Source organism: Gymnoscopelus braueri, assembly GCF_963280865.1.
Source record: "Gymnoscopelus braueri genome assembly, chromosome: 24".
In the NCBI taxonomy this organism is placed as follows: domain Eukaryota; kingdom Metazoa; phylum Chordata; class Actinopteri; order Myctophiformes; family Myctophidae; genus Gymnoscopelus; species Gymnoscopelus braueri.
In genome coordinates, this window is record NC_137626.1 from 20,240,103 (window position 1) to 20,268,088 (window position 27,986).

The 27,986-nt window shown below is 42.3% G+C and overlaps 1 protein-coding gene across 1 annotated transcript in view; it reads right to left on the reverse strand.

Moving 5' to 3' along the window:
* The window catches only part of LOC308080350 (gamma-aminobutyric acid receptor subunit gamma-3-like), a gene marked incomplete at its 3' end in the record, with an annotated part of 187,194 nt that overhangs the window by 45,484 nt on the left and 113,724 nt on the right, over positions 1–27,986 (reverse strand). The window contains exons 3-6 of the mRNA XM_080422174.1: positions 22,584–22,675; positions 22,318–22,449; positions 19,498–19,580; positions 10,773–10,910 (exon numbers count right to left, since the gene is read on the reverse strand). Of these exons, the coding sequence (XP_080278300.1) occupies positions 10,773–10,910; positions 19,498–19,580; positions 22,318–22,449; positions 22,584–22,675 (445 nt within the window). The remainder of the gene's footprint in view (positions 1–10,772; positions 10,911–19,497; positions 19,581–22,317; positions 22,450–22,583; positions 22,676–27,986) is intronic.

Consider the following 27,986-nt stretch of genomic DNA (forward strand, 5'->3'; position numbering starts at 1 on the left):
ATAATCAAAATCTACAAAGTAACTAATTGTAGTGGAGTAAAAGTACAATATATGCCTCTGAGATGTAGTGGAGTAGAAGTAAAAGTAAAAACTGACAATTGGTACTCTTGTTAAGTAAAAATACCTCATAATTGTACTTAAGTACAGTACTAGTAAATGTACTTACCACTTCCACCACAGGTACATACCCACATGCTGTGGCTCTCAAACTTTTGAATTTCAAGGACCCCCAAAACTCTGAGAATGTACAATTTGTACACTCTCAGAGTTAAAGACCTGAGAGGGTCCATTTGGAACCCCCTTCAAGGAACCCTGAGGGTCCCTGGTCCCCACTGGTCTACAGCACAAGTCCAAAAGGTTCAAAGATGAAGAAATTACAGAAACATTACAGAGGAGTACAGCTGTTCCAATACCGCCATCATATATGCCTCCGAAAATGCTGGATCGGGTATCGGTATGTGAGTCTATACACCAGTCGAAAATCAAATAACATATCACTTGATGATAGCTCATTCATTAAGTAATTAACTGCTAAAGTAGAGTGTAATGAGCTCGCCAAATGTCATTGTCAAAATGGCATTCATTCTCTGCAGGTATTTGTTCACGTTCTACAAAAGGGTTTTAAACCTGAGCCAGACCACACAACAATGATGGCAACGGTATCACATCTGTATACTATACCACATCGTCTCTGTCGGGTGGAAACCTCATACGTCCAAAACTGTTACTTTTCAGGATACAAGCTCAAAACGTGTCGCTTTGCGCCGCACGCTTGTGGATCTGCTACTTTTGATGCTTTTGTATGATCGAGTACGGCGTTAATTTACGAAAAAACACCAAAAAGTTAGAATATGGAGATAGGAGGTTTCTGCCCGACAGCGATGATATTTTATTGGGAGAAAACAATGGTATCGGAACATCTTCAAATGCAGAGTAAGACAACGTTTTAGAATTTACAGTAGGACCTAAATGGCAGAAAGTAAACGGTGACTCAACCAGTTGAGTTCACACAGGCTCATTGTGAGAACCAAGACCCGGGTTCAAATCCAAACCCTATCTTTTCTCACGTGTCTTCCTCTCTCGCCTGCCCTTGGTATGCTGTCTCTCTACAATAGTGGTTCTCAAAGTGGGGTCCAGAGACCCCCAGGGGTCCTTGAAGGGGTTCCAGGGGGTGCCCAGCAAAATGAATAACATTAAAGGAGTAGTTCACCCAAAAAGGTACTTATTTTCTATCAATTACGCACCCCATGAAGCATTGAATTCATGGAGATTTATTTGTTTTTGTCGCTAAGCCAATAATTTGATTATCGGCGGAAAGATGCTAATGTATCTGGTAGGAGACTCAAAGGAGACTCTTTCAGTCTCCTACCAGAGACACCACCGGTCATCAAATTATTGGCTTAGGAATGCGACAAGAACAAAAAAATCTCCATGAATTCAATGCTTCATGGGGTGTGTAATTGATAGAAAATAAGCCATTTTTTGGTTGAACTACTCCTTTAAACACTATTTTGTATTTCAGCTATATGAAAATGGCTTACAAGCTCTGCACGGGCTGTGAGCCTGTCAATCTGCTAACTTTGAAACATTTTTGAAAAATCGCGAAAATGTTGAAATAATTCCGGCACAAAACTCGACATGAAAATGTTTTAGAACCATTTTATGTGAAATAAAGCATAGAATGTCCAAAAATAAATCTTAAAGACAAGAAGACAAAAATGCACCGGGTGCTTCTGTGACAGGACTATGATAAACAATAGCACTGTGTGATAAATAAGGACGGTAGGGGAAAGAAGCTCCGTATAGAATGTACGAATTGAAACGTCAGGGATTCTTTGCAACGGGGTCAGGGGAAACAAAAGTTTCGGGAGCGCTTCTTTGGGCCGTTTCCAGCGCTTTGATGGAAACAACGCCAAATTTAGAAACGATTGCCGGGTTCACGGCCAGATTCCCCAGCAGCGCAGTGGCGTGGGAATGTCCGCAATGTCCTCATTAAAACGCCCTAATACCCGTTCTTTTTTTTATTACGGAATATGAGCGGAGCGGGGAGGGTTGTAAGGGAGAGATTGAGAGAGTGTGAATGTGACATGAAGATGCAGCATTTTCAGAGTTTTTTCCAAATATGTAAATTAATGATAGGTATTTTTAGCCGACCTAATCATCATGCGTGCGAGAATGCGGCACCAGCGAGTGAAGCGGGGGAAGGAAAAATATATAAAAAATAGGCGGAAATAAATAAGAAAATGTCAAATTTCCTCTAACAGCATGAGGAGGCCGATGTATACGTTTGCCGTTCGTTGTTCCTTAACGGCGTCTCAGCACAAAATGTTTGTTGTTGGCTGCGTTCGGAAGGGCACAGCGGAAGCCTGTGAAGAATTATTATTCGTAACGTCACCAAGGTGTAACTATAGAGTGCAAACTTTACTGTACAACCCACGTGTTTATACTGTACAGTACACAGCAGCCAAACGTTAACTGAGGCGCTTCTCCCGTTTTTTTTTTTTGCACACTGCTCCCTTGAGAAGCTAATTAAAGCTCAGCCTCAATAATATACAGTAGATGTACGCCAGGATTGGCCTTCAGCAGCAGGGGGGAAATCGCCTTTTTTTTAAGACTTGTCTAAATTGGGCTTTTAACCACTTTTTGTGCATTAAAAATGGGGGCTTTAACAAAGTGGCGGTTGGAGGTGACTTAAGGTTATGCTTTGTAAGAAAAAAAAGTTGGGACATTAAAGATATGAAAGTTTGAAAATAATAATGTACTATATAACGTTTGACGAATGGACTTGCTCCTAGTCTGTGAATGGACAATTATGCGGGGGACGTTAACTTTGCAGGTATTAAAAAGAGGGCATTCAAAAGTCATTAAAAAAGTAGATGAGGGGGGGGGGCACTAGATTTGTTCAGCACAAAATACATAGGCTCCTTTGTCCCAGCATGCACCTGTACTACCTCAGCAGGTTCCCAACCTTTTCTGGATCAGGGCCCACTTGAAAATCTCCGAAGACCAGCTATGGTCGAAACATGTTGGCTTTTAAAATGTTGTAGACATGATTAAAGTACTTTTATTTTACATATACTGTATTTTTTTTGAGTGCTCGGATCTTCAAGGTTCAAAAAGCTTCAAGTTTTGGTTCCTGTTGATCCTAAATGCACCAGTCAACTCAACTGTTATCTCAATTGACCACCTGGTTGATTTATTTAAAATGTTTTACATTATTATATTTTTTACATTAATCTTAGTGTTTTGACAATTATTTGGGGGCCAACTTGTAATATCCTCACGGCCCACCAGTGGGCTGGGAATCACTACCCACCACCTTAACATAGTAAGAGCCCCCTCCCCCATCTCCTACAACATGCAGTGTTGGTTCTCAAATGTTTTCATGTCAAGGACCCCCAAAATGATGGGTTTTATTTTGGCTGCGAACCCCCTGTCTCAAAATATTTTTGTGCCAGGAATTTTCAAAAATAGCCAAAGTTGAAAATATGGTTAAAGGTTTCATGACATTCCGTTATACCACACATTAAAAGTCTTTGTCATGGTCCTTCAAACCTGTACAAAAAAATCCACTCCAGTGATCCATGGCAGGTGTTTTTCTCTCACATTTCTAAAGCCTTTTCAACTGCAATGAAAAAAGAAATCTTTGCCTGCAGGTGTCACTGTTGAGGGATTTTGCCTGTCAATCATCGCCTCTGCTCCGCCCCCCCCCAAAGGAAAGGATAGGGGAGGGGAGGGGAGGGGAGGGGAGGGGCGAGGAGGAGAGTGGGCGGGATTAATCGCCTGTGACTTCACTGCCCAAGGGCCAAGCTCAGATTACTTTTCAGTCTAATTATTCAGAAAACCCCAGACCACAGAAAATCCACTGAATGTTCAAAGTTCAGATTTTTTGGGTGTAATTGAGGTCATAAAACCCCCTAAAAAACATAAAAAATTAAAAAAGTGAAAATGAATGTCATAGAACCTTTAAAGTGGTTAAAATGATTGTGCCGCCATATTAACTCTTTTTGCTGGGGACTCCCTGGTACGGGGGGTCCCCGGACCCCACTTTGAGAACCAATGTCCTACAGTACCTTCCTTCATCCCTGTTCCAATCACGCCGAGCACTTCTCCTGCTCCCAGAATATTTATAGCCACACTCATCCACCACCTCTCATGGAAACGCTGAATCACGTCAACATTATGCAAACCTCGGCCCATGACGATAAGTCCCTCCGAACAGACGTAACGGCCATATGGCACAGCGTCGCACGCAACACACCGCGCAGCACAGCAAAACAAGGTTAACAGGGGTTAATAATCACCGCCCTGTGTCGCCCATTATGCCATCATCACCTGCATTCATCTCTGAGGGTGACACATGCAGTCATTAAAAATGTATTAGAACCCTCCTCGACACTGCGTTACCTTTCCAATGTGACATTTTTTACATCAGCTCTTGTTGATTACGTGGAGGGAAAAACTGAAAGAGGAGAAAAACAAGACACTTTGGAGAGATGAAATGACTCATTGAGCAACATTAGGACTGATAACTGCATTTAAGGTCGGGGTTGAATGAGGAAAATAAAATTAAGATTGAATAATTAAATCTCTTTAATCTTTAATCCTAGTGATTTATGTCAGTGGAAAAAAATCTGCTTTGCTGTTTCACCTGAGGGGAATAGTTATGAGCCTGGGAGCTGGTCGTTGTGTGATTACATTTGCAGTGCATGGTGTCAGGAACCCGGCTATCATCGGTATACTGGTTACCACCCAACGCAAGGGCGCCGATACTGTGGGTGCCTCGGGGCTAAAGCACCCAGGAGAAATGACGAGCATCCGTCACAAACTCATCACAAAAACAGAAAAACCTCCGACATCTGCACTTCATGGAGACCATTTTTTGTACCAAATTAACCGCATTAAAGTAACATAAAAAATTAAGAAAAGGTAACAAACACGAAGAAAAAAAACACAAATTGCGCATCCAATAGAGCGGACATAAATCGGCGCCTCTGACCCAACGCATTTCCCACTGACATCTTTTCTCTCTGGATGGAGTCACTTCTCACTTTCATGGAAACCTGTGTCACCTCCCCTCTACAGACCCTACAGTTTATTTACACTTGTATTTTTTTCCCCCTCGGTCTGATAAAGAGTTAAGAAGCCTTATCTTGCGTTGCCGTAGTCTCTCATCGTGAAAATGAGACACAGCACGAAACCGCTCCCAGATGCCCATCTTATTTTTTGGTAGATTCCAGTTAACGATAGCGGTGCACAAGTAGGCTGGGCCAAACACCCTTGTCTGTTTTAATGTTCCCTTTGCTTGGCAGGAAGGTGATGGTGTTTTTAAACCTTCATCTGGAGTGCTGAGATGTGATTTCAAGTGGTTTATCTGTTTGGCTGCCGGTGCTCTGAGTAGAATCTCTGCCTTGTTTTTTAAGGTCAATCTAATTATGAGGTTATCTCTTGAGTGTGGAAGGGAAACAAGTAAGACGTAGCGTATGACTTTGCATAATACTTTTCAGAGGACGATCTCCTCGTCTCTATTTAAGCAGCCTATTATAGGTACAATATGCATTTGTGGCCTAACGTACAAAGTCAGCTTTGGATAGCTTAAAGGGATATTTCACTTTCAAAAAAACTTTGGGTCATTTTATCTTCTACTCAGGCTTTTGTGAGCCCTCCAGACCGTTTTTAAGTTGCTTGATTCATTATTTAGATATTTGATATTCATTTTTATCAGACATGCCCCCTTCCTATACAAACCCATTATAACTTAAAACTAATTTTTTAACATGTTAGATTCATCAAAAACACCCGTCCTTGGTTCTGGTGACTCACCCTGCCCTCCTAATACGCGAGGGGGCCGTGTTTTTTTTTTTTTTTTGAAAATTAAACAAAATAAATACGATAAAAAAAATCATAAAAAAAAAAAAAATAGTTTCAAGTTATAATGGGTTTGTATAGGAAGGGGGCATGTCTGATACAATGAATATCAAATATCTAAATAATGAATCAAGCAACTTAAAAACGGTCTGGGGGGCTCACAAAAGCCTGGGTAGACGATAAAATGACCCAAAGTTTTTTTGAAAGTGAAATATCCCTTAATACGATGGTTCCCACCATTTTCTGAATCAGAACCACCCATCTGACCACAGGTTGGAAACCTCTAATAATAATAATAATAATAACTAGACCATACCCGACGGGGGATATGAGCACCCAAACTATGTGCAGTTTGGGTTGTGTGCTGTGCACAGACAGTATATCAGGGATGGAAAGTGACTTTGTACTTGGTACCGGCAACACTTCCAACACACACGCACGTCCCGTCGTGGACCCACAGAGAACACACAAACACCCACTCATAAACAGTTCCCCACACACACACACAAACACCCACTCATAAACAGTTCCACACACACGCACACACACACGCACGCATGCACGCATGCACGCACGACCCGTCGCGAACACACACATGCGGCCAGAGCCGCCCCCTGTCGCGAACACACACACACACACACACTCTCGCACTCTCACACACACACACACACACATACAGATCCCATAGGTTGGGGGGCTGTAACCATGACGACAGTCCCATCGGCCGAGGCGAACTCAGAATTTCCGTTGTTTACAGCAGAACGCAAATAAACATCTTGAAGTGTGACGAAGACAAAAAGGGGCTTCCTCACGGTGTGCATAATGCTAATGATCAATGGCCATGTGCAAGCACAGAGCAATTGCTTAAGCCACTGAGGAGAACCAAGCAAGAATGACATTTGTAAAATTATATGTAGCATAATTGCTTGAATTTATATAGCGCCTTTCATAAACCCAAGGACGCTTTACATCAAAAACAATGAACAAACAACCAAACAAAACAACAAACAACTATTTGCCATAAAGCCTGAGAGAATACAGTTGGTGTCTTTTCAAGGCAGCCTTAAAAGAGTGTTGGAGCAAGGCAAATCTCCACTGGGAGAGAGTTCCACAGGGTGGAACTCTGGCTTAATATAACCACAAACCCAGCATGCAGTGTTGATGTGATATGCCACTCATGCTAACATGCCCACGAAAATGGATGCACTCTCACTACAGGGCTTCACAGCAAGACCGGCACCAATCAGGCACAAGCTTTTTCAAAACTGACTTCAAAAGTATTATGCGTAAATCAGCAGTTGATTATATATGTAGTTTGGACCAATCTAGAATCCCATGATGTGTTTCAGTGTTGATGTTCAGTCTGTTCATTCCAGGTTAACCCATTTACCCCTTTAGATTTTAGAGTTGGCTATTCAAAAATGGCAGATCTACAAGCTCACAGCACGTCACTTTATATGTGTTCTTAAATGTATTTTGTATATGGACTATAAAGTTTAATGTACTTTTTTCTTTATGTTTTGTCTTTTTAAATGTATGTTTTAAATGTATGTATTGTTTTTATAAGTGGACCCCAGGAAGACTAGCGGTGCTTTAGGGCACAGCTAATGGGGATCCTAACAAATAAACAAACTTCGTGCCGCCCTTCTATTTTTGAAACATCTTGAAAGTGTTTGAAAATGTTTTTATAATTTTGCGTTTTTTTAACACAAATGTTTTCTCCTGGGGGGGTCCCTGACACAAAACATTTCAGATTGGGCTCCGCAGCCAAATACATACATCAATTTGGGGGTACTTTTTTGAGAGCTACTGATTTGGCATTCATAGAATCGGCCCCAGGTCTGAATGGGTTAACACAGCAGTTGATTAAAGTGTAGTTTGAACCATCCAGAATCCCAGAATGTGTTTCGGTGTTGATGTTCAATTCCAGGTTAATAAACACATCCTGCCTCAAGTGACCCCCGATATTTACAATTGGGCCATAATCCCTTTTCATCACAGCTCATTTTACAACCCGGCTCCTAAACCCCTCTGTAATCAGTACAGGTGACCTTGAGCATGTTGTCCTGCATTCACCCAGACCCAGGTACCCCTCACTCCCTCTCACTCACAACCACCTCATATATATTCATCCGTGTTCATCAGGTGACTCATGCAATGAACAGAGCTCAGCTCATCATTTCATGACGTCTATAACAGTGTTCTCAACGTTTTTTCATGTCAAATTGGTCTACGGACCCCCCATCTGAAAAGGTTTTGTGCCAGGGACCCCCAGAAGAGAAGATTTATGTAATTTTTTTTTTTAAATTATTCAAAATTGTCCAAATATTTTAGATATTTACCCCAAAAAATCTAAAATAGCATATCTACAAGCTCGTAGATCTGCTTGTAGATCTGTAGATCTGCTATTTTTTAACAGCCAACATAAATAGATAAAGTGGTTAAAATGATTGTGATGCTACATTAACTACTTTTGCTGGGGGTCTCCCCCTCCCCTCCCCTCCCAAGACCCCACTTTGAGAACCAATGGTATACGAGCTATCGCATTGTCTTGCAACGTGTTATGAGGAGGTAGATCGGCAATTTCTTGCTGAATGTTCGCCTATTATGCCATACCCAGAAAAGGGATTAGGGCTGGACAATATTAGGAAAACATGCCGTAACATTGTTGAATGTTGCAATGACGATATGACTCGCGATTAGTAAACAAATATTGCATTATATAGTTTGAACCAGCGTGATATAACTATGAGAGTGACAACACTAGCGTTGAATCCCATTGTAAGAATGGAATGCGGAAGTTCTCAATGAGGAAGTCGCTTTGTGGCGAGATCAAAGCGTGACGCAGCTCTCTATCTATTCTACACTCTGGTTTGAATGTCTTTCTGCCTTTTTTGCTCTGCAGCTAACATACATAGAACCCAGACAATGAAAAGCCTACTATATGCACACACTGAAAAAAGCAGAAGAAAGAAATGAATTGCTGTGTACTTCCATTCCAACAACATGGTTTTACTGATAACGTTGCTGTGCCTTGAGATTCTAACTTGCCTGTACAATAGGTGTGTCTTGGGCACAAAAAGTTAGAAAACCACTGCTCTAATTGTAATGGACTTTTCAGCTTATTAGCCCCGCTATTAGCCGAGACTAGATGGCAATGTCGTTCGCTCTGTCCTTCCAACACTTTACTCCCAAATCAAGTAGCCAGATTATTTTTTTAGTGATTGATTTATTCTTACTCAATCTATAACCCATCTATAACCCATTAAGAACGGGAACGCATCTGCGTCATGTTAAGATTTCTCTGGCTATACAAAAATAGCAGATATACAAGCTCATAGCTATGAGCTTGTAGATCTGCTATTTTTTTGAAAAATCGTGGAAAATGTGTGCAAATATAATTTATAAAGCGAACACTTCAAATCTTTTTTGAAAAAACTTATGCTGTTATAATATCAGTGGTTATCAAACTTTTTTCATGGCAAGGACCCCCAAAATTACACGTATTTGTCCGTGGACCCCCCATTTCAAAATATGTTGTTCCAGGGACCCCCCAGAAGCAAACAATTGAGTTAAAAATGTTCACTTGAAAACATTATATGTATATTCAAAGATTTGCACCCATTTTCATGTTTTTCAAAAATAGCAGATCTACAAGCTCATAGCGCGGCACTCGGTGCCGCACTATGAGCTTGTATATCTGCTATTTTTCTTTATAGCCAAAGGAATCTTAAAATGACACGGATGCATTCCCAGATTGAATGGGTTAATCCATCTATAAATTCACAGAATCTCTGCCTGCCCGGCTGCCTTTCGACTTCAGACTCGTTGAGCGTTTCTGAGGACCCAAGGGAGTGCAGTGCTGAGTGTGATGCTGATTGAATGAGCAGCTTCTCAATAACACTGAGTACAGCTCCTCTGGGGGCCGAGCATCCAAAAGTCAGTGCATGCGCTGATAATATAGAGTCCAGGCTACTATAGTGCAGTGCCTGTTCAATTCAAAGGAGCTTTATTGGCATGAGAAACCATACGTTTACATTGCCAAAGCAAGTGCCAAAACATAATAAAACTATTAAAACTATTTAAATAGTATACAAATTCTTTTTTTTACAGTACTACCCTAATATTTTCAAAATTGTTAATTAAGTACTCAGTACTAATTAAAATCACCCGCAGGCCAAGATGTCAGCTTTGCACACAAGCTATCTCATAAGGCTCTTTCCCACTAAAGCACATAAAGCAGTTGGTCCACTTGCAATGTTCCATACGAATCTCTCACACCAACATTGTTCTTGCGAATCACAACTATTTAGGCAACGCAAGGCAGTGGGTTTCAAGAAACACCTGGCGGAGAGACCTGGAGGCAGACACCAAGACCATGAAGATGACCTGGAACCAACTGGAGAGAACAGCTCAAGACAGAGATGCCTGGAGATCGCTTGTTGACGGCCTATGCCCCAGAAGGGGTAGCAGGCGTAAGTAAGTAAGTAAGTAAGTAAGTAAGGCAGTGGTCCGTTTACAGTAACGTTAGGCTTGTTTCTATGTAGAAATAATGTAGCAAACTTTTACTTGTTAATCTTCAGCAAAAATAACAAAACTACTTCGGTGCAACTAAGAGATTTGCTGATAAATATACTGCAGATTATAGGAAACCAAAACCCTGCATACTGTATATGACTGAGGAGATAATAGCTCTTAAAAGATTTAGAAAACGCTGATCATTTGCAATTGGATTAGCCTAATACAGCCAATGCTATGGCTTATGGAACGACACAAAACACAACTCTGGCGTTTTTTGCCATGCATGACAGTTCACTTTTTGATGTCTGGTTTTCTTTAGGCCTTCCTCTGCGATGGTTGCCAGGACGTCAGTGTTAATTCTCTTCACGTCTGGGTTTATTTACCTGCGGTGGTTGTGAGGACGCCAGTGGTATTCCGAAGCCCCATGAAGTCAAACTGGTACAGTCTCCAGTACTTCTTGTCTGACGTCTCCACAGAGTTGCGCTTCCATCTGTAGATTATCTCGTCTTGTGGGTAGCCATCTAGAAACGCATAGTCAGCAAAAAAAGAAGGAGGGAGGGGAAAAAATTGTTAATATTCCAGTGATCTGTAGTCTGTAGAGCCACAGAGGAACTCCCTACGAACCTCATCCCATCATTTTATATGTCAGAATACTTGAAATACTTTCCCATAAGCAAGGCCAAGCAGAGCTTGCCAGGGCCATGATTAGCTCAGCATGCTGCAAAGTGCTAGCTATGGAAGGTTATCACTCTTGTGCCTGTTCTGCAGTCACTGCAGGGCAGTATACTTTTTTACAAACTTTTAGTTCCCAAGGGATACCAAAGAGCAAGTACAAAATCTCAAGGCACACCTGTATTCCTATATCAGTGCAAAAATATATTTACTAACGCCAAATAAAACGGTTTTTTTTTTCATACTTTCACAATAAATAAATAAGAATAGAGAAATAGCCAATGGAAAGGAAATAAGCCATTTCACGATTAGGGGCTGCAGTCAGATACTATGGCTGTTTGGGGATCCTTGACATAGAAACATTTGGTTTTACTGTTATTAGGTATTTGCACCTATAGGCTATAGCTGTGGTGACAAACGGTTATCTTTGCAACAAGTTGAACACAATCAAGGAAGGGAATTGAGTGATACTCTCGTAATAATGAACAAGCCAGCGGGCTGCCCTGTTTTGGCTCTGTGGTGGAGAGCTCAGCTAATTATGTAAATGATGTCGTTAAGAGGATAGCCATCTCTAATCAAAGTGAGCCATCGCCAAAGGCCCGAAGAGATGAGAGGTGCCAAAAAAATTGGCCATAATTTAGACTTTTTAAAAGCCCCCCAAAGCATGCTTATAAATTACAGCTATCTGTGGCCGTGGCACTTTTATTTCCCCCTGTCTATCCTAAGAGGAAGAGCATACTGTCGTCTCCGTACACCTGTAAACAAAGTGTATAATAGCCTTAGAAGCAGCGTGTGTGTGTGTGTGTGTGTGTGTGTGTGTGTGTGTGTGTGTGTGTGTGTGTGTGTGTGTGTGTGTGTGTGTGTGTGTGTGTGTGTGCGCGCGCCATTATCTATCGAGGATGGCTGAGTGAAATTAAATCATTTGTTCTCCTTGACGTGCCACGTCAGTACGCTTCAGCGAAAACAGGCCATTCATCAGTTTAATATCAGTTTAGGATGGTAGAGAATGCAACTTGTTATCCTTTTCTCTGCTGCCATTAAGAGCCATTTCTTTCAGCATGCTTTGTTTGTGCCTGTGATATTGTTTTGTTTTTAATGAAGTCGGCTTCTTATTAGATCTTTGTTGTTAGGCTATTATTGTGTTATTTTAGATAGGAGAGTGGATAGACAGGAAGCCAAGGGCAGCGGGGGAAAGACATAAAACACCCACTCACCATTCACCCACCAGTACACCAGTACCACCGATTTGAAGGGGGGGGGGGATATTTGGGGGATAATTTGATGACCAGCGGACCGGTAGGAGACACAAAGGAGACTCTTGTGTCTCCTACTGGAACCGCTGCCGGTCATCAAATCATTGGGTTGCAAAAAAAATCTATTTCATTTTGGGGGTGAAATATCCCTTTAACAAGCTTATATTGTTACGTCTTATTAGATAATCCTAACCCATTTGTTTCACAAAAAAAATGATATGCCCTCTAATACTGGAAGGAACAGTTGGTAAACATGATAGATGTGATGTGCATAGACATTATAATGAGCACAAGGAAGTTTGCCCTCAAGGCTTTCTGTCAGAAAGCATAATTTGATTCGGTCGCGACCAAATCCCGGAACCTATCGAATGGGCACAAGGGCGAAGTTAGCCCCGAGCGCTATCTGTCAGCCTTCCCCAACCTTAACCCTAACCAAAACCATGATGTCTATTGTTAACACCATCCAAACCATGTCTAACGTTAACACCACCTAAACCATATTAATCCTACCAAAACCATGCCTAGCATTAACCATAAACTATTTGAATAATACTTGTATTCAGGAATAGACTGAGAAGATTGTGTGAGGGTACTGTCTTTAGCGTAATGGTGTGGCTCTAAGTCTCTGAATACACAGATGTCTTTTTCAATTTCCACACATCCCTGTATTAAACCGCAAGTGCCTTTTGAAAGCTAACATCCAGAACAAACACTTATAGCACACCTCGCCATTGTGCCACGAAACCTTCGCACACTTGTCAGGTTTCTAATACAGCATACTAGTGCTTTGAAGTGTTCTTCTGTATGTAAACCTTCAAAACATCCTTTGGTGAAGATTTAAAAGAGGATCTTAGCCCAGAACGTGGGTCAAGCATTCCAACAATCAATCATGGAAGGCGGGGGAATGTATAACAAGACATCTCCTTGTAAAGAGACTATTATAGACTACTATACGGCGCTGCTCCGCCATACATTCACACATCTTGACAGGTTTCATTTAGGTGTTACTGTGGCCAGCATGGAAAGCCCCTGTACAGTACACGTCATGCTGGCACACATTAACACTTAAATGACACACACCCACACAATTAGCGTTATTATCTCCAGCTAAGTGAACCCATCAAAATGGTTGCAGCGAAGAGGGCCCACAATACTCTCTATATGCGGTGCTTAATTTGTAAATCATTATGTGCCGGAGCTCATGAATCTGACTTACGAACGTCCACTGCAGGAAGGGACATTGAGGGGGAAATGTGAAAGTTGAATTAACAATAAATAGCCTAAAATAAAAAACGTTTTGTAGGCTATTGTATGTGCATTTGAGGGGACGGAGCACCTTGTAGATTTGCCGGAGCGCAGCAGGCAGGTACCGGAGCTCGGCTCCGGCCAACTCCGGCACAAATTAAGCCCTGCCTAAATACTTGGCTGACTGGGGTCCCCCAGGGCTCTATACTTGGTCCTCTTCTTTTCCACTCTATACCAAATGTCTTCGGAGAAAATAGCAGATCTACGAGTTGTGAGCTTGTAGATGGGCTATTTACGGCATATTTTTGGCAGAATATTCACCTATTATGACATGCCCAGAACAGGAATCAGGAAAACCTGATAAGAGTGGATATAAGAGAAGGGTGGCATTGATTGATTGAATACTTAACAGTTTGCAAAAGGTACAGACGTACAGTTATACAATAATCCTAAAAGGATAACACAAAAAAACCCTGAGGGCTTGTTTCCATTGTGGTCCTATGTATTCAATTCATCAAGACATAAGGTATAAAGACATTAGTATTATATAAGAGATCATCAATACTAGGAGCAGTAAATTATTTTGGCAAGCTAGAAGACTTGTCTACAGTAGGTCCAGTTGTAAATTGCAGAGAGGTGCTCTTTTAATGGGGGTTTTGAAGGAAGGTAGGGAGTCAGACTTTTTGATGGCTGGTGGTAGGGCGTTCCACATTTTGGTGGCATAATAGTAAAATGAATTCATCCCCATGAGAACAAAGGGAGTCTACCAGCGCGCCTCAGCCTAATACGGCTAGTCCGAAGAGATGGACACTGGAGCAGCTCGGACAGTTTAAGCCCTTTGTTCATACTGTAAGTACAAAAAGAAATGACTGACGTTTCGATCTTGCGATCTTCCTCAGAGTCAGACATGGCAGCGTCTAAGGAGCAGTGGTGGAAAAAAAGTACTCAAACGTTTTACTGAAGTAAAAGTATCAATACTGCAATATAGAAAGATATAGTAAAAGTGCGGAATGAAACATTTACTTGAGTAAAAGTACCAAAGTATTAGGCCTGTCCCCGACTAAGGATTGGCAGTCGAATCAGTCTGATTCGACTGCCAATCTCTCAGTCGAATCATGCAAAAAAAAAAAATATGCAATAGAGGAACATTCCATCTTTTTTTTTTCACAATTCGACTAAGAGATTGGCAGTCGACTCAGACTCCCCTCGACTGATTAGTCGACTATTCGAATAATCGAGGTTAGGCCTATATAACAATCTTTTGAAAATAGCCGATCTACAAGCTCACAATGCATCGCATCACGACGCATTGTGAGCTTGTAGATTGGCTATTTTCAAATGGTCGAAATGTATATAGGGCTGAAGTGGTTAATGCAAGTTTTGTGATAATAATCAAGATCTACAAAGTAACTAAAGTTTTCAAATAAATGTAGTGGAGTAAAAGTACAATATTTGGATCCGAGATGTAGAGGAGTAGAAGTAAAAGTATTGGAAATTGGAAATACTCAAGTAAAGTACAAGTACAGCAAAATTGTACTCAAGTACAGTACTTAAGTAAATGTACTTAGTTACTTTCCACCACTGCTAGGGAGGCATTCAAATACAGAGGTAGGCGAGGGCTGTGCTCTCAATGAGCCAATAGTTGGCTCTCTGTTATATGGTAATCACCCTGTTCCGCACGTCAAAGTCTCAGGAATGCGGCAATCAAGTGGTGATTGACACGGTGTTGTCTCTGAATATATGGACTATTTGACATTTAAACCCATGTTTGTGCCGAATCTGGGGGGGAATGAGATCAGTGGAGCTCCCTCCGGTGTTGTGCCCGTGGGCGTCACTCACTTTTTTTTTTAAAGTAGTCAAACCATATAAAAGGGCATATCAGAAGCGCAGGGGGAACAGGGGGCGCTGGGTGTCAGACCAGTTCATTATCGGATGTCAGATTGATGTACAATGACTTGAGAGGAGACAATAAGGCTTCTCTCCTCTCCTCTCCTCTTCTCTCCTCTCCATCTCACAAGCCATCTGCCGGTGCGTATGCGACGTGTCTGCAGGCAACACACATTTCCCAAGCACTAGACCCGAAAGACACTTCTGGCTGATCACTTGGTTAGCTCACTAGCTCACCGTCTCTGAACCATTTATAGCTATCGGACTATTTGATCAAGAATGATGAGTCATTCTCGGTGGACGTCAGACAGGGTACGTGATATGGCATGATCAGATCACCTGTTTTATGTTAACCATATGAACCCTGTGGAAACCTTATTTGGGGCAATTTGTTTTAGTTCTTTTTTTGTTATTATTTTGATTTTGTTTGTAGATCGGGCTTAACTGGTTAAGAAAATGCCCCCTCTCCATTTCTTTTGCAAATCGAACACTGTCTACACGTATGTTTGCCAACAGAAAAACTAAGTTGCCGTTAACACTTGAGCTGTTAGGTCTCAAGGCTCCCGTTGATCGATCGGCTGCTGCTTTAAGGGGTCAAACGAACACAAAAAGGGGCCGCGAACACTTTCAGGATTCTCAAGTGGGCCCTGATCCATTTTTTTTTAACCGGATCAAGGTTTTCTTTTGTGCGCCGTTGTTGCCAATATGAGTGCTCGCAGCTTCCATTGCAGCTTGGGAAAAAACACATCAAGGTCAAAATAATAAAGGCCATTACATTTAAGGTGACCCTTTCACAAAGCAAGCTGTAACATAATGGAAACCCATTTGTCGCTGACAGCTCTTTCCCTGACCCTGCTTCGAAACGGCATTAAATGTACGTTACATGTGCTTAAAACGTCTGAATGGGCACTGAACGAGATGTACCATTCCTCTGTACAGTACGATAGACCCCTTAACAGACGACGTCACACTGGCTGCAAACGTTATACTGGCTCTAAATGAAACCCATTCTGTCAGGTCTTGCTAGGACGCGCCTCACTAGCCAACACACAAGAGGGGGTTGGGGTGCGCTGAAACCAGCGCACCCCAAAACAACAGGTTGAGAATTGATTGCATGAAACAATCACCTGTGTCTCAATGTTAGTAAACAAATAATTGGTCAATACAGCAGTGGTTCTCAAACTTTTTCATGTCAAGGACCCCCATTGATATATATTTGTCCACGGACCCCCCCACGCTACAAATGTATTGTGCCAGAGACCCCCAGAAGAGAGGACGTGTGTGTTTTTAAAAAATCTAAATTATTCAAAAATAGCAGATGCACAAGCTCACAGCGTGGCACAAAGTGCCACGCTGTGAGCTTGCTATTTTTGAATAGCTAACATATAAATGAATGAAGTGGTTAAAATTATTGTGATGCTATAATAACTACTTTGAGAAATTCTGCAATACAGTATCTACAGTATATGGTAAACCCCAGTTTGAATTTAACTCGGTCCCATAAGGGTCCATTTATTTCCATTTTTATACTCTCTGTTCTGTTTTTTTCTCTGTTTGTTTTTGTTTTTGATATTAAATAAATCAATTTAAACGGTGAGGTACTCGCATAAGCCCCCCTAGGGTTTCTTACCTCATTGTGAGCTGGTAGATCGTCTATTTTCAAATGGCGGAAATGTATATAGGGTTGAAGTGGTTAAAGTAATACTAGGTAACGTTTTCAACAAAACTAAAGTTAAATTGTATATCTTTTGCGAGTGGCAAAAGTTTCACAACACCCACTCCGTGAATTTCACCCCCGGAAGCCTTTTATTTATATATTTTCTATTGAAAGTGTACGGGGGGGACTTTCCCGGGAAAATGACGTTCCTGGCCAACGTCATGACGTCGTGGCCGACGTCCTCAGGAACTACCGCAACGGTTTCCTGTTTGGCCAGGAACTACCGCGCTATTAACAAAAAGGAACCTCACGCTGATTTTAAGATAATGTAGGATTGGAAGATCGAAAAAGAACAGAAAAAGAAAGCACAGCTCATGGTAACTAATGCTCCACTGGCTAAGAGAAACGATCCGTAGATAGTATAAAACAATTAAAAGATCGCTTTTTGAAACGCTTCCGGCTTCCGGTGAAAACGAATGGAATTCTGGGTAATCGAGGACTAGGGAAATTGTATGCAGTGACGGTAGTGACCAGCAGAGGTTGCTAAAAATCGTTATTTGTGATTCTGCATTGTACAACTTTAATGTATGTTTTGTAATAATAATCAAAATCTACAAAGTAACTAAAGTTTTAAAATAATTGTAGTGGAGTAAAAGTACAATATTTGTCTCTTAGATGTAGTGGAGTAGAAGTAAAAGTACAGAAAATTGGAAATACTCCAGTAAAGTAAAAATACCTCATAATTGTACTTACGTACATTACTTGAGTAAATGTACTTAGTTACTTTCCACCTGACAAGTACACCCCCTGGACATGATGCTTGGACATGATGCTTGGACATGACGCAAGTAGGTAGCAGGGATTTAGCCCTAATCCAGCCCTTGATGCTTGAGTGCCAAGCAATGTTTTTATTGTCCTTGGTATGACTCGGCCGGGGACTGATTATAATTATCGTCTGTCGGGTTTGAAACCTCATATGTCCAAAACACTGTTACTTTTCAGGATTCAAATCATAGTCTGTAAAAAAGAAATATGGACAAGGTTACGCCATTGTACACCAAACTTTCTATAGAATGAAGCCTATTTTTCAGCGATTTCTATATCCGGTCCGAAATGCAACCGGAAATTAATGCTATTGGCTGCAACCGCAGCAAGGGCGGGTCTTCACTTGGTAGAACCAGTAGAAACCCTAGAAACATACCCTACTTTACCAGTCATTTTAAAATGAATGGGACCATAATTTACTAAACGCATATGATGATGATCTAAAAAAAAAAGACTTTAAACTAGAGATTGAAAACATAGTGTTTATGAAAAGGTTTACTAAGGTAATAAAATCAAGTGTAAAGTTCGCCCCCAAAACCTCATTGACTTGTATTGAGATTGTTAAGTATTGCAAACGGTAGAAGGTGAAAAAGCGATATCTGCTGTGCTATTAACTCATTCACTGCTAGACTTATTTCTGGCTGCGTTTGCCCACCGCCAGACATTTTTCATAGTAAAAATAAAGGTACACCGGAGCCGAGATACAGAATTTTTAAGTAATAAGTTAACCAGGAAGTGTATAGGAGTCTAGATCTTCGAAAAATGATATCTCCTGGGTATGTGGGTCAAATTCGCCCCCCAAAAAATAAATAAATTAAATTACGTTTTTTACGTTCTTGGCAGTATTGGTAATTGGAAATAATTAAGTTTTTTACGTTCTTGGCAGGGAATGAGTTAATAGGAACAGCAGGCTGAACGAGAACCCTTCAATTCCAGGGAAGGGGGTTTGCCCCTTAACCCATTAAGACCCGGAACGCATCTGTGTCACTTTAGATTTCTTTGGCTATTCAAAAATAGCAGATCTACAAACTCATTTTTTCGTTTTTTTTTTCTAAAAACTGTTGGGATATAGATTTTTTTAAAGAATCGCCTCAGGTCTTAATGGGTTAATTCAAATTCAAAAACAGCAAAAGTAGCAGATCTGCAAGCTCAAGCTCGCAGATCTGCTACTTTTGATGCTTTTGTGTGACGCTGTGGTGTGATCAAGTAGGGCGTTCATTTACGAATAAACACAAAGAGTTAGAATATGGAGATAAGAGGTTTCTTCCCGACAGCAACGATACCATGGCTGGGTATGTGACGTCAGTAGTTGGCACTCATATGCTGGAATGTCAAGCTCTGCACCCGACTGAGATGGAACAACGAAAGGACATTCTGTCTTTATTACTGTATGTTGCATCGATACATCAATATCCTACCTACAACCTGTGTCATGTTCGGCTCCCTGAGATTCATGAAAGCCTGAGCGCAGCTGTGTGTGTGTGTGTGTGTGTGTGTGTGTGTGTGTGTGTGTGTGTGTGTGTGTGTGTGTGTGTGTGTGTGTGTGTGTGTGTGTGTGCCAGAACTCACAGCTGGAGAAGACAAGGGGGCAGGAGTGTTCATCCATTGGGAAATTATGGAGCTGCAGCTGGCATTCTGCATTGATGGTCATCCTAGAAAGACAGAGAACAGGAGAGAGAGAGACAGAGAGAGAGAGAGAGAGAGAGAGAGAGAGAGAGAGAGAGAGAGAGAGAGAAAGAGAGACAGAGGGAGAGCAAATATTTTGTGAGACAGAGGGAGAGAAAGTGAGAGACAGAGGGTGTGAGAGAGAGAGACAGAGGGAGAGAGAGAGAGAGAGAGATGAAGACAATGATAAAAAGCAATCTCAGACGCGTTCAAAGGCGTCCCCAGAGTGCCAGAGGCCTTGTCCCCGCGCTCTTTGGAACACAGAGATAGAGAGATCACGTTTGTTCATTCATCTCACATACTGTTCTGTACTTTGTCGCGTGTCGGGTGGAAACCTTGTATGTTCAAAAAAACGTTGTCCTTTTTTATTATTATTTCAATATATATATACACGTGTATATATATATATATACACACACACAATATATCATTTGAACCCATTAAGACCTGAGGCTGATTCTACAAATGCCTTCTAAACCAGTAGTTCTCAAACTTTTTCGTGCCCCCAAAATGATATTTATTTGGCTGCGGAACCCTCGCATCTGAAAATATTTTGTGCCATATATATATATTTTTTTTCTCCAAAAACACGTCAAACACGTCATTGGCACGTTGCGCCACTGCGGTAAAACACGTGAAACACGTCAATGGCACTCAATTAGTTAATGGGTTAAAATAGTAAGGCGTTGTGAGTAAGGCACCGCAAAGTTATGTTCACTACTTTTGTGTGACACTCTTGAGTGATGAAGTAGAGCATTAATTTATGCAAAAAAAAAAGTTTAAATACGGAGATACAAGGTTTATGCCTCCAAAAGCAATGACTTGAAGCGTCAAGTATGGGAAGACGGGCGTGCTTGGGGACAGATGGCCAGATATGCACACTTGGATGCTTTGTTGATGGATGATGACAGCGCTATTTAATCATGGCAGCATCCTGATGTCTTTTTTGCGTGTGACTGTATTAACTCCTAGGTCAGGAGAGATGGACTCCACGGTTCTAAAAATAGGAATAGCTGAGCAGGGTGAAGTCACTGCGCCCGTGCAATACGACGGAGATTGACGGAGAGGAAGATCCGACGTCGGATTCTGAGGCATCCGGGGGGCCTTGGGGTTGTCATGTGCTCGGATGAATGGAATAAGGAAAGGACAGGGTGTTCCCAGTCGTTTCAATGCCAAGCACCCCCCAAGATAGCCCTAGCCTCTGGCTGTGCCCCCCCCCCCTCTCTATTGAGGAATGGTTTTAAAAAAAGAAAACAAGAATATCGAAAGAACCTCAAACGTGTCGCATATACTGTAGTGTGTGTGTGGGTGAAAATGCTGGATTTTTGAAATATGTAGGTATATCTTTGACAGTAATGATATGATCCCTATAGGATGTGAAAACTGGCAAGATAATCTTCATTAGAAGACGTTGAGAGAAACAGTGTCTTCTAGTAGATCAAGGGTTTGCAAACCTTTCAGGCTGTGAACCCCTCAAAAACGTCATTATTTGAACTGGGGACCCCCCCACCCTGACAAGCACTTGGAATTGCAGGAGTTGAGGCATTACATTTAGTTTCTGTTCCACAGATAAATATGAAAATATCAGATCTACGAGCTCACAACGCCTCGCGATGCGAGGCCTTGTGAGCTTGTAGATCTGATATTTTCTAAACTTTTACCTTCTATATAGGTAATACTTGACAATTTGGTCAATGTTTGACCATTATTATTATTTTTTGCCCTTTTGTATTATTTTAGTTATTTTGAGTTATTAAAAAGGTCTTAAAAGTCCTTAAATGATCACTTTAGAAATGTGCAGATACCCTGTATACTCTTATACTGTATGTTGGTTTGTTTACTGTTGAGTGAGAAAACAATGTTGCACATTAAGATAATAATCTGGGGACCCCCCAACATAATTTGGGGACCCCCCTGGGGGTCCGACCCCCCTGGGGGTCCGACCCCCCAGTATGGGAACCACTGCAGTAGATCACTCAGGTTTGAGTGAGCTTTATGTTGGAGTGTTTTCAACTCCGCACCCTCATGCATAATTATCTCTGTCTTCACCAAACCCGCTCTACAATCAATAATGCACTTATGTTTGCAGCAATGTCAAGAAACATTATGCTCTCCTTTATTTACTGTCAGCACACTTACAAAGAGCCATATTAATTATGGCCACTTCATCCTATTGATTGCTTTTGTCAAGTACTCCTTAAGCATACTTTAATTAAGCAATGACAATCAGGGCCGAGTGCCAATAACCCCAACCAAATATGGCAACATGAAAATAATAGGCATATTTCGTAGTCTGAAACACACACACACACACACACACACACACACACACACACACACACACACACACACACACACACACACACACACACACACACACACACACACACACACACACACACACACACACACACACACACACACACACACACACACACACACACACACACACACACTTAGGGGTAGAGTGGCCGGATGGGGACCGCGAGGTTCCCAGTTCGAAACCCCGGCAAAGTTAGTGTCGAAGTGTCCTTGAGCAAGACACTGAACCCCTAATTGCTCCCGATGAGCAGGTTGGTGCCTTGCATGGTTTCCTCGGTCATTTGGTGTATGAATGTGTGTGTGTGAATGTAATGCACAATCTATGTAAAGCGCTTTGGATAAAAGCGCTATATAAAAGCACCATTTACACACACACACACGACTTGTAGTACTTGTTTTTACCTCAGAGTGTAGAGGATCTTCCCATTGTTCCAGATCCTGAGCAGTTGATTGGGTGTTGTTATCCAATGAGAGTCAGCGTTCTTGGAATTTCTGAAGATGGTGTCAGGAACCCAAATCAGTCCCACCATGTTGCTATGTTTACACACACAGACAGAGAGACAGAGAGACAGACGATAAATATGACAAATATGCCCCCCCCCCCCCCCCATAAAAGGTAGCATTACAGAATTCAATACAGCTAGGTAATTGAGAACACACATCCCCACCTGTTGAGGGTCAGAATGCGCATGCTACTGCTGTTGTACCGCAGACGTGTGTCCACCCACGTCTGGGCAAAGATGATGTCGATCTGGTACTCCTGTGAGAGAGAGAGCGAGAGAGAGAGAATGAGAGTTGGATGGTTTCTGATTAAGGCGGAGGACAGGTGTTTATTTGGAAAAAGAAAAAAACAAAGACTGCATCAAAGAATGGGATGACGTGAGGAAGAACTTGCAGGCTCTGCACATCGTCCGTTTCATATGGAAATCAAAAAGCTTTACTTCAGCAAATTATCTTATCTCCATTACGACCTCCCGCTAAGTTTTAAAAGGCATATTATCATCGCTATACCGTTTCAGAATGAGATGTGAGTGTATGGACAGCACTGACAGTGCAGTTTGTAACAGTGACATTTAGAAATTATACAGTGTGTTCAGTTGCTATATAATTACACAAAATGTGTCATAATTGGTGCTCTGAGAGCAACTCTGAGAGGGTACAAATGGAACCAAATGGACCCGTAAGCATCAAGAGTTATGGGGGTCCTTGAAATTAAAACGTTTGAGAACCACCATCATAGATGACTGCCGTCACAGGCGGGCCACATGAAGTCTGAGATCCACATTGGAGCCACACGATTCCCATGTGGATCCCCGAGATCCACATGATTCTTTTTTCCCCCCTTTTCCAGCCACTATTATTGTGCTGGTGTGTTTCCCAGCTGAAAGACACGCCCCTCTGGCTGTGTTTTGTTTTCCTTCCACTGTTTATGTTGACATTCCTCAGGGCAGAGGGACGCCATTAATTGATCGGGACGGCCGTTAATTGATCCCTTTGAACTTCAGAGAGGATTGTGAGCTGAGCTGCTAACAACACACCTTCCTTGCATGTCTGTACACACAGAGACCAGAAATCTTGCATAGTCAAGCTTTAAAACCTTGACATTTTTTTTTATCTGAGTGATACCAATTAATATTAACTTAAGTACACTACATTTGTTCCATTGCACCGTGGCCCGCCCATCTGACCACTTAACGAGTGGTCAGATGGGTGGACCATGACCACTTGGTGATCCCCCTGATCCAGAAAGGTTTGAGAACCACTGTTGTAGAATAAAGTTACAATGAGCATAACAGACAGGGTCCCCCCACCCAAGAAACAAGAACTGTGATTGGTTACATAATAACACACAGTTCAACTATGTTTGTTTGGTTTTTCCTCCCCATTATCCATCACAAAGCTGGCATTGGACATGGACAAGAAAAAAGAAAAGAGGAAAAAAGCAACTTGAGTCATATGCAGGTAGAGTACAAGCTTTTAATCTTTCATAGCTGTATGTCTACCCTTAGTACATAGTGTTGTATGGGGAATAAAAGCTATAACATTGTGGAAGCATAGTGTTCTTAGCATTATTATCTATTCATTATGGCAAGAATGAATTGCACATTTTCATAGTAGCCTAGACCTAAGTTCATTATCCCATTTTAAAAGGTAACATTACCCACGGTATAATCTCTCAAGACAGATTCCGCTGTAAGCACTACTGCCTTAAACGTGTGATGTTGTTGTTAGTAGGAATAAACACAGAAGCACCCGGGAGGAAGTGGTCTAAAACAGGGGAGGAGGCGGATCCAAAACTGAGTTCCTGTTCAACACAAAAAAGGAGGTCATGCCCCCAGAGGCAAAAATGTAATAAATAAACAATTTGTTCTAAAAATAAAAATAACACATCACGTCGATGCACCTAGGACGCATCATCAGCGTTGCAGCCTGGGGTCGATGGGGGTTTCGGCTCTCACAACATACACCCTCGCCCCGGTGACCCAGCCGGGGTTGATCAAGCCCCAACTTACGTCCCAGTAGCTACCCACGGTCAGACCTCTTAGGGAAAGACAAGGCCCCTCAGTCCACTTCTCCGGAACTACTCTGCCGGGCCCGGGGGAGGCTCTGGCACGTGGAGGGACTAGGCTCTGTGGAAGGCCTCCTGTTCGGGCCCCTCCTTCGTCTCACCAGGTCCAGGACCTGAGCGTTGCACCAGACCAACCCATACTGCTCCCGGGTGCAATCTACATTCCGGCTGTCAACCGTCTCTCCGGTGGTTCCACAATATCTTTTTTCTTTTAGATGATCCTGTATGTAGGCTACTATATGGGGCGGTCATAGCTGAATGGAGGTGGAGTGGAGAGGCCGTCTGGGAAGCCGGCACGGTTCTACTGTATGTGTCCAATTGTCTCTGTGCAAGTCCACCTCCTGGGCCTCCTGGAGAGGCCCAAGAGGATCAAGCGCAGGTTTAAGTGAGCTGAGGGGAGATGCAGTTGGACAGAGGTCAGAAGGAGGTCTGCGTTTATGTCAGCGTTCCCGATCACGCTGCAGAGACCGGGAGAGTAAGAGGAGCTCCCCAGGTGCTGTGTTAATAGTGCCCACTGCTCCTCATCATCATTCGACTGTCGTCGAGATCCTATAGATGCCACGTCTTTCCACCGGGTCCTGTCGGCCCCATTTCTGCTCCCAGTTCTTGGAATGCATGTCCTGTGTCACCTGGAGATTGTTTCAGGATAATGTATGAGGCCCTGTTCCTCTGGACGATTGGGGGAGCCGCCATAGCAGGACATCTGATGTTACTTGATCCTTTGCACGGTAGCAGTGACCCGCGAAGATTGCCCTTTGACGTGCTACGTTGTTGTTGTCTTTATTGGCGGCAGTTGGCCATAGATCTGTTGGTTGGATGACTTTTCCAGGAGAGGTTTTTTTAACACGTACCATCAAGCCGGTCTTGTAACACCCTCTTCATAGTCCATGTCTCAGCTGCTCCTAATAGTTAGGATGGGTTAACCCATTCAATCCGGGAACGCATCTGTGTCATTTTAGATTTTAGCTATAGCCATTATTCTATACTTTGGCTATTCAAAAAATAGCAGATCTACAAGCTCAAAGCGCGGCACTCTGTGCCGCGCTTTGAGCTTGTAGATCTGCTACAATCTGAGCTTGTAGATCAAATCAATCTCCAGGTCAAATTGCTTGTAGAGCAAATCTATGAATATATATATTTTTAAAGGGAATCTTCAAATCTTTGCTGCTCGGGGTCCCTGGAACAAAATATTTTTCAGATGGGGGTCCGCGGCCAAATACATATAATTTTGGGGGTCCTTGACATGAAAACGTTTGAGAACCACAGATATAGCAACATACGTTTTTTTCAGAAGACATTTGTAGATGCGTTCCCGGTCTTAATGGGTTAAATGCAGAGGACTCACACAGGTACAGTATATGCCAATGTACTGTGACAAAAAAGAATACCAACTGTCCCTTTCCTCTGTACAAGTGGCACTATGGCAGGGAGGATGTAAATACAGGGTGCAGGTAGGGGAGTCCTGCAAATACAACTTCCGTTTGTTGGTCAAATCACTTTTATTTTTGTGAGGTTTGAAAACTTTTTTATTTTGTACAAAAACCACAGGGTTTGGGTGAGAAGCGCTTTTACAAGAACTGAATTTCTTGAAAGAAAACACGGGAGGCTGCTCCTGAAAATAATTAGTGCATCAGGAAGGCTCGGTGTGTGCACGTGCACACACCTGCACATGGCGTGACCTTTTCCAAACAGGGTGAGATGGGAGTTGTGACTTTCCTGACGTGAGCCCCCCATTGTAACAGATGGCCCCCCTGACCTTTGGAGTGGGTGAGAGAGACCCAAAGGTAACATGTCCTTTATCACACACACACACACACACACACACACACACACACACACACACACACACACACACACACACACACACACACACACACACACACACACACACACACACACACACACACACACACACACACACACACACACACACACACACACACACACACACACACACACACACACACCCACCCACCCCAGAGCGGCAGAGAGGGGGAGCAAGAGTGTGGCGTTATTACGTCTGCCAGAAATCAAGTCCTCTCGAATCCCCGAAAGGCATCCCCTGCCTTCTTTGCTTTCCCCTCTGTGTCTTGTTTGCTGGATAAGCCTACAAGACAAGGCACTGAAGCAGGCGCCCATTATTCACGGCTATTATACGCGAAACAATGAAGCGCGAGGTCTTGATACATCCGACTGAAATTAACTACCCGTGCCGTGCCTTGCGTAATTCCCTTGGAGGATCGTGGCGGGAAAGTCAGGAACATGACGGCGGTTCAGCGAGTCCGTTTGTTCACGGCTATTGACGCGAGCAATGGCGCCAGGGGACCCAAGGTGAGATGATCTAAGCTTGATACGCGATGCGCATATTCCCGAGTTGGACACTTTAATCCCAAGACCAACGTCATAAACACAGCTTGGCGAGTTCGTTATTTAGGGCCTTCTATCAAATAAAATAAATAAGAAATAATACAATTTATTTTATTTTTCAAACCACTGGACCGATCAGCACCAAATTCCCAGAGAATAGTAGTAGTAGACAGAGGAAGTAAAACGTTATTATTTCATTTATTTTTCTTCGAAATCGAAATATTGTCCGTCAGTTACAATTGCCTAACCGATACTTTCATTACAACTTCATATAGTCTAATTATTATTCTGTATACATTTACTTCCACAATGGCCAACAACTGCACACTAAATGTTAGAACTTCTCTGCTCCTCTCAACCAAACAACTCCCTTTGCCCTGTGCAGAACTAATAATGTCTAACTAAATCTTAAGTTTAATTAGTCCCGACTTAATGAAAGAGTCTGTTGGCGTGTTCTCTTGATTCCACTTCATAAATAATTCCTCCTGCTCTTTTCTGTACTAAAACAATGGCTTTGTTTCATTTCAAATTAACATTTGCAATGGGATAAACTAAGTTGCATCCTGTCCCCCGACAACACAGACATTTATCCCAAGTTGAGGCGGCCCATCAACGAGCCCAAACATTTACGCTCCATGAAAGGAAAGTAAACGGCTGTAAATTGATAGCATTAAATGCAACGGATGTCAAACAGCCGAGCCAAATCTGTCTGTAATTAATTAGCTTGGCCCGGAGTGCATCAGAACAAATCACTTCTCGCCTTATCCAGCCTCATCACTTTTGCATGGGGGGGTGAGTGGTTCTGCACCAATTACACTAATCCTTCAACCATACTGGCTACATCCAGCCAATGAAGCATCCACACACACACACACACACACACACACACACACACACACACACACACACACACACACACACACACACACACACACACACACACACACACACACACACACACACACACACAAGCAAGCAAGCGCACACGAACGCACACGCACAGAGCAAGAGAGAGAGAGACTAAACCAATGTTTAAAACATTTTGTTCAAGGATCAGTGGTGGACAAAGAATTCAACACAATTACTTGAGTTAACGCAGTGGTTCTCAAACTTTTTCATGTCAAGGACCCCCATC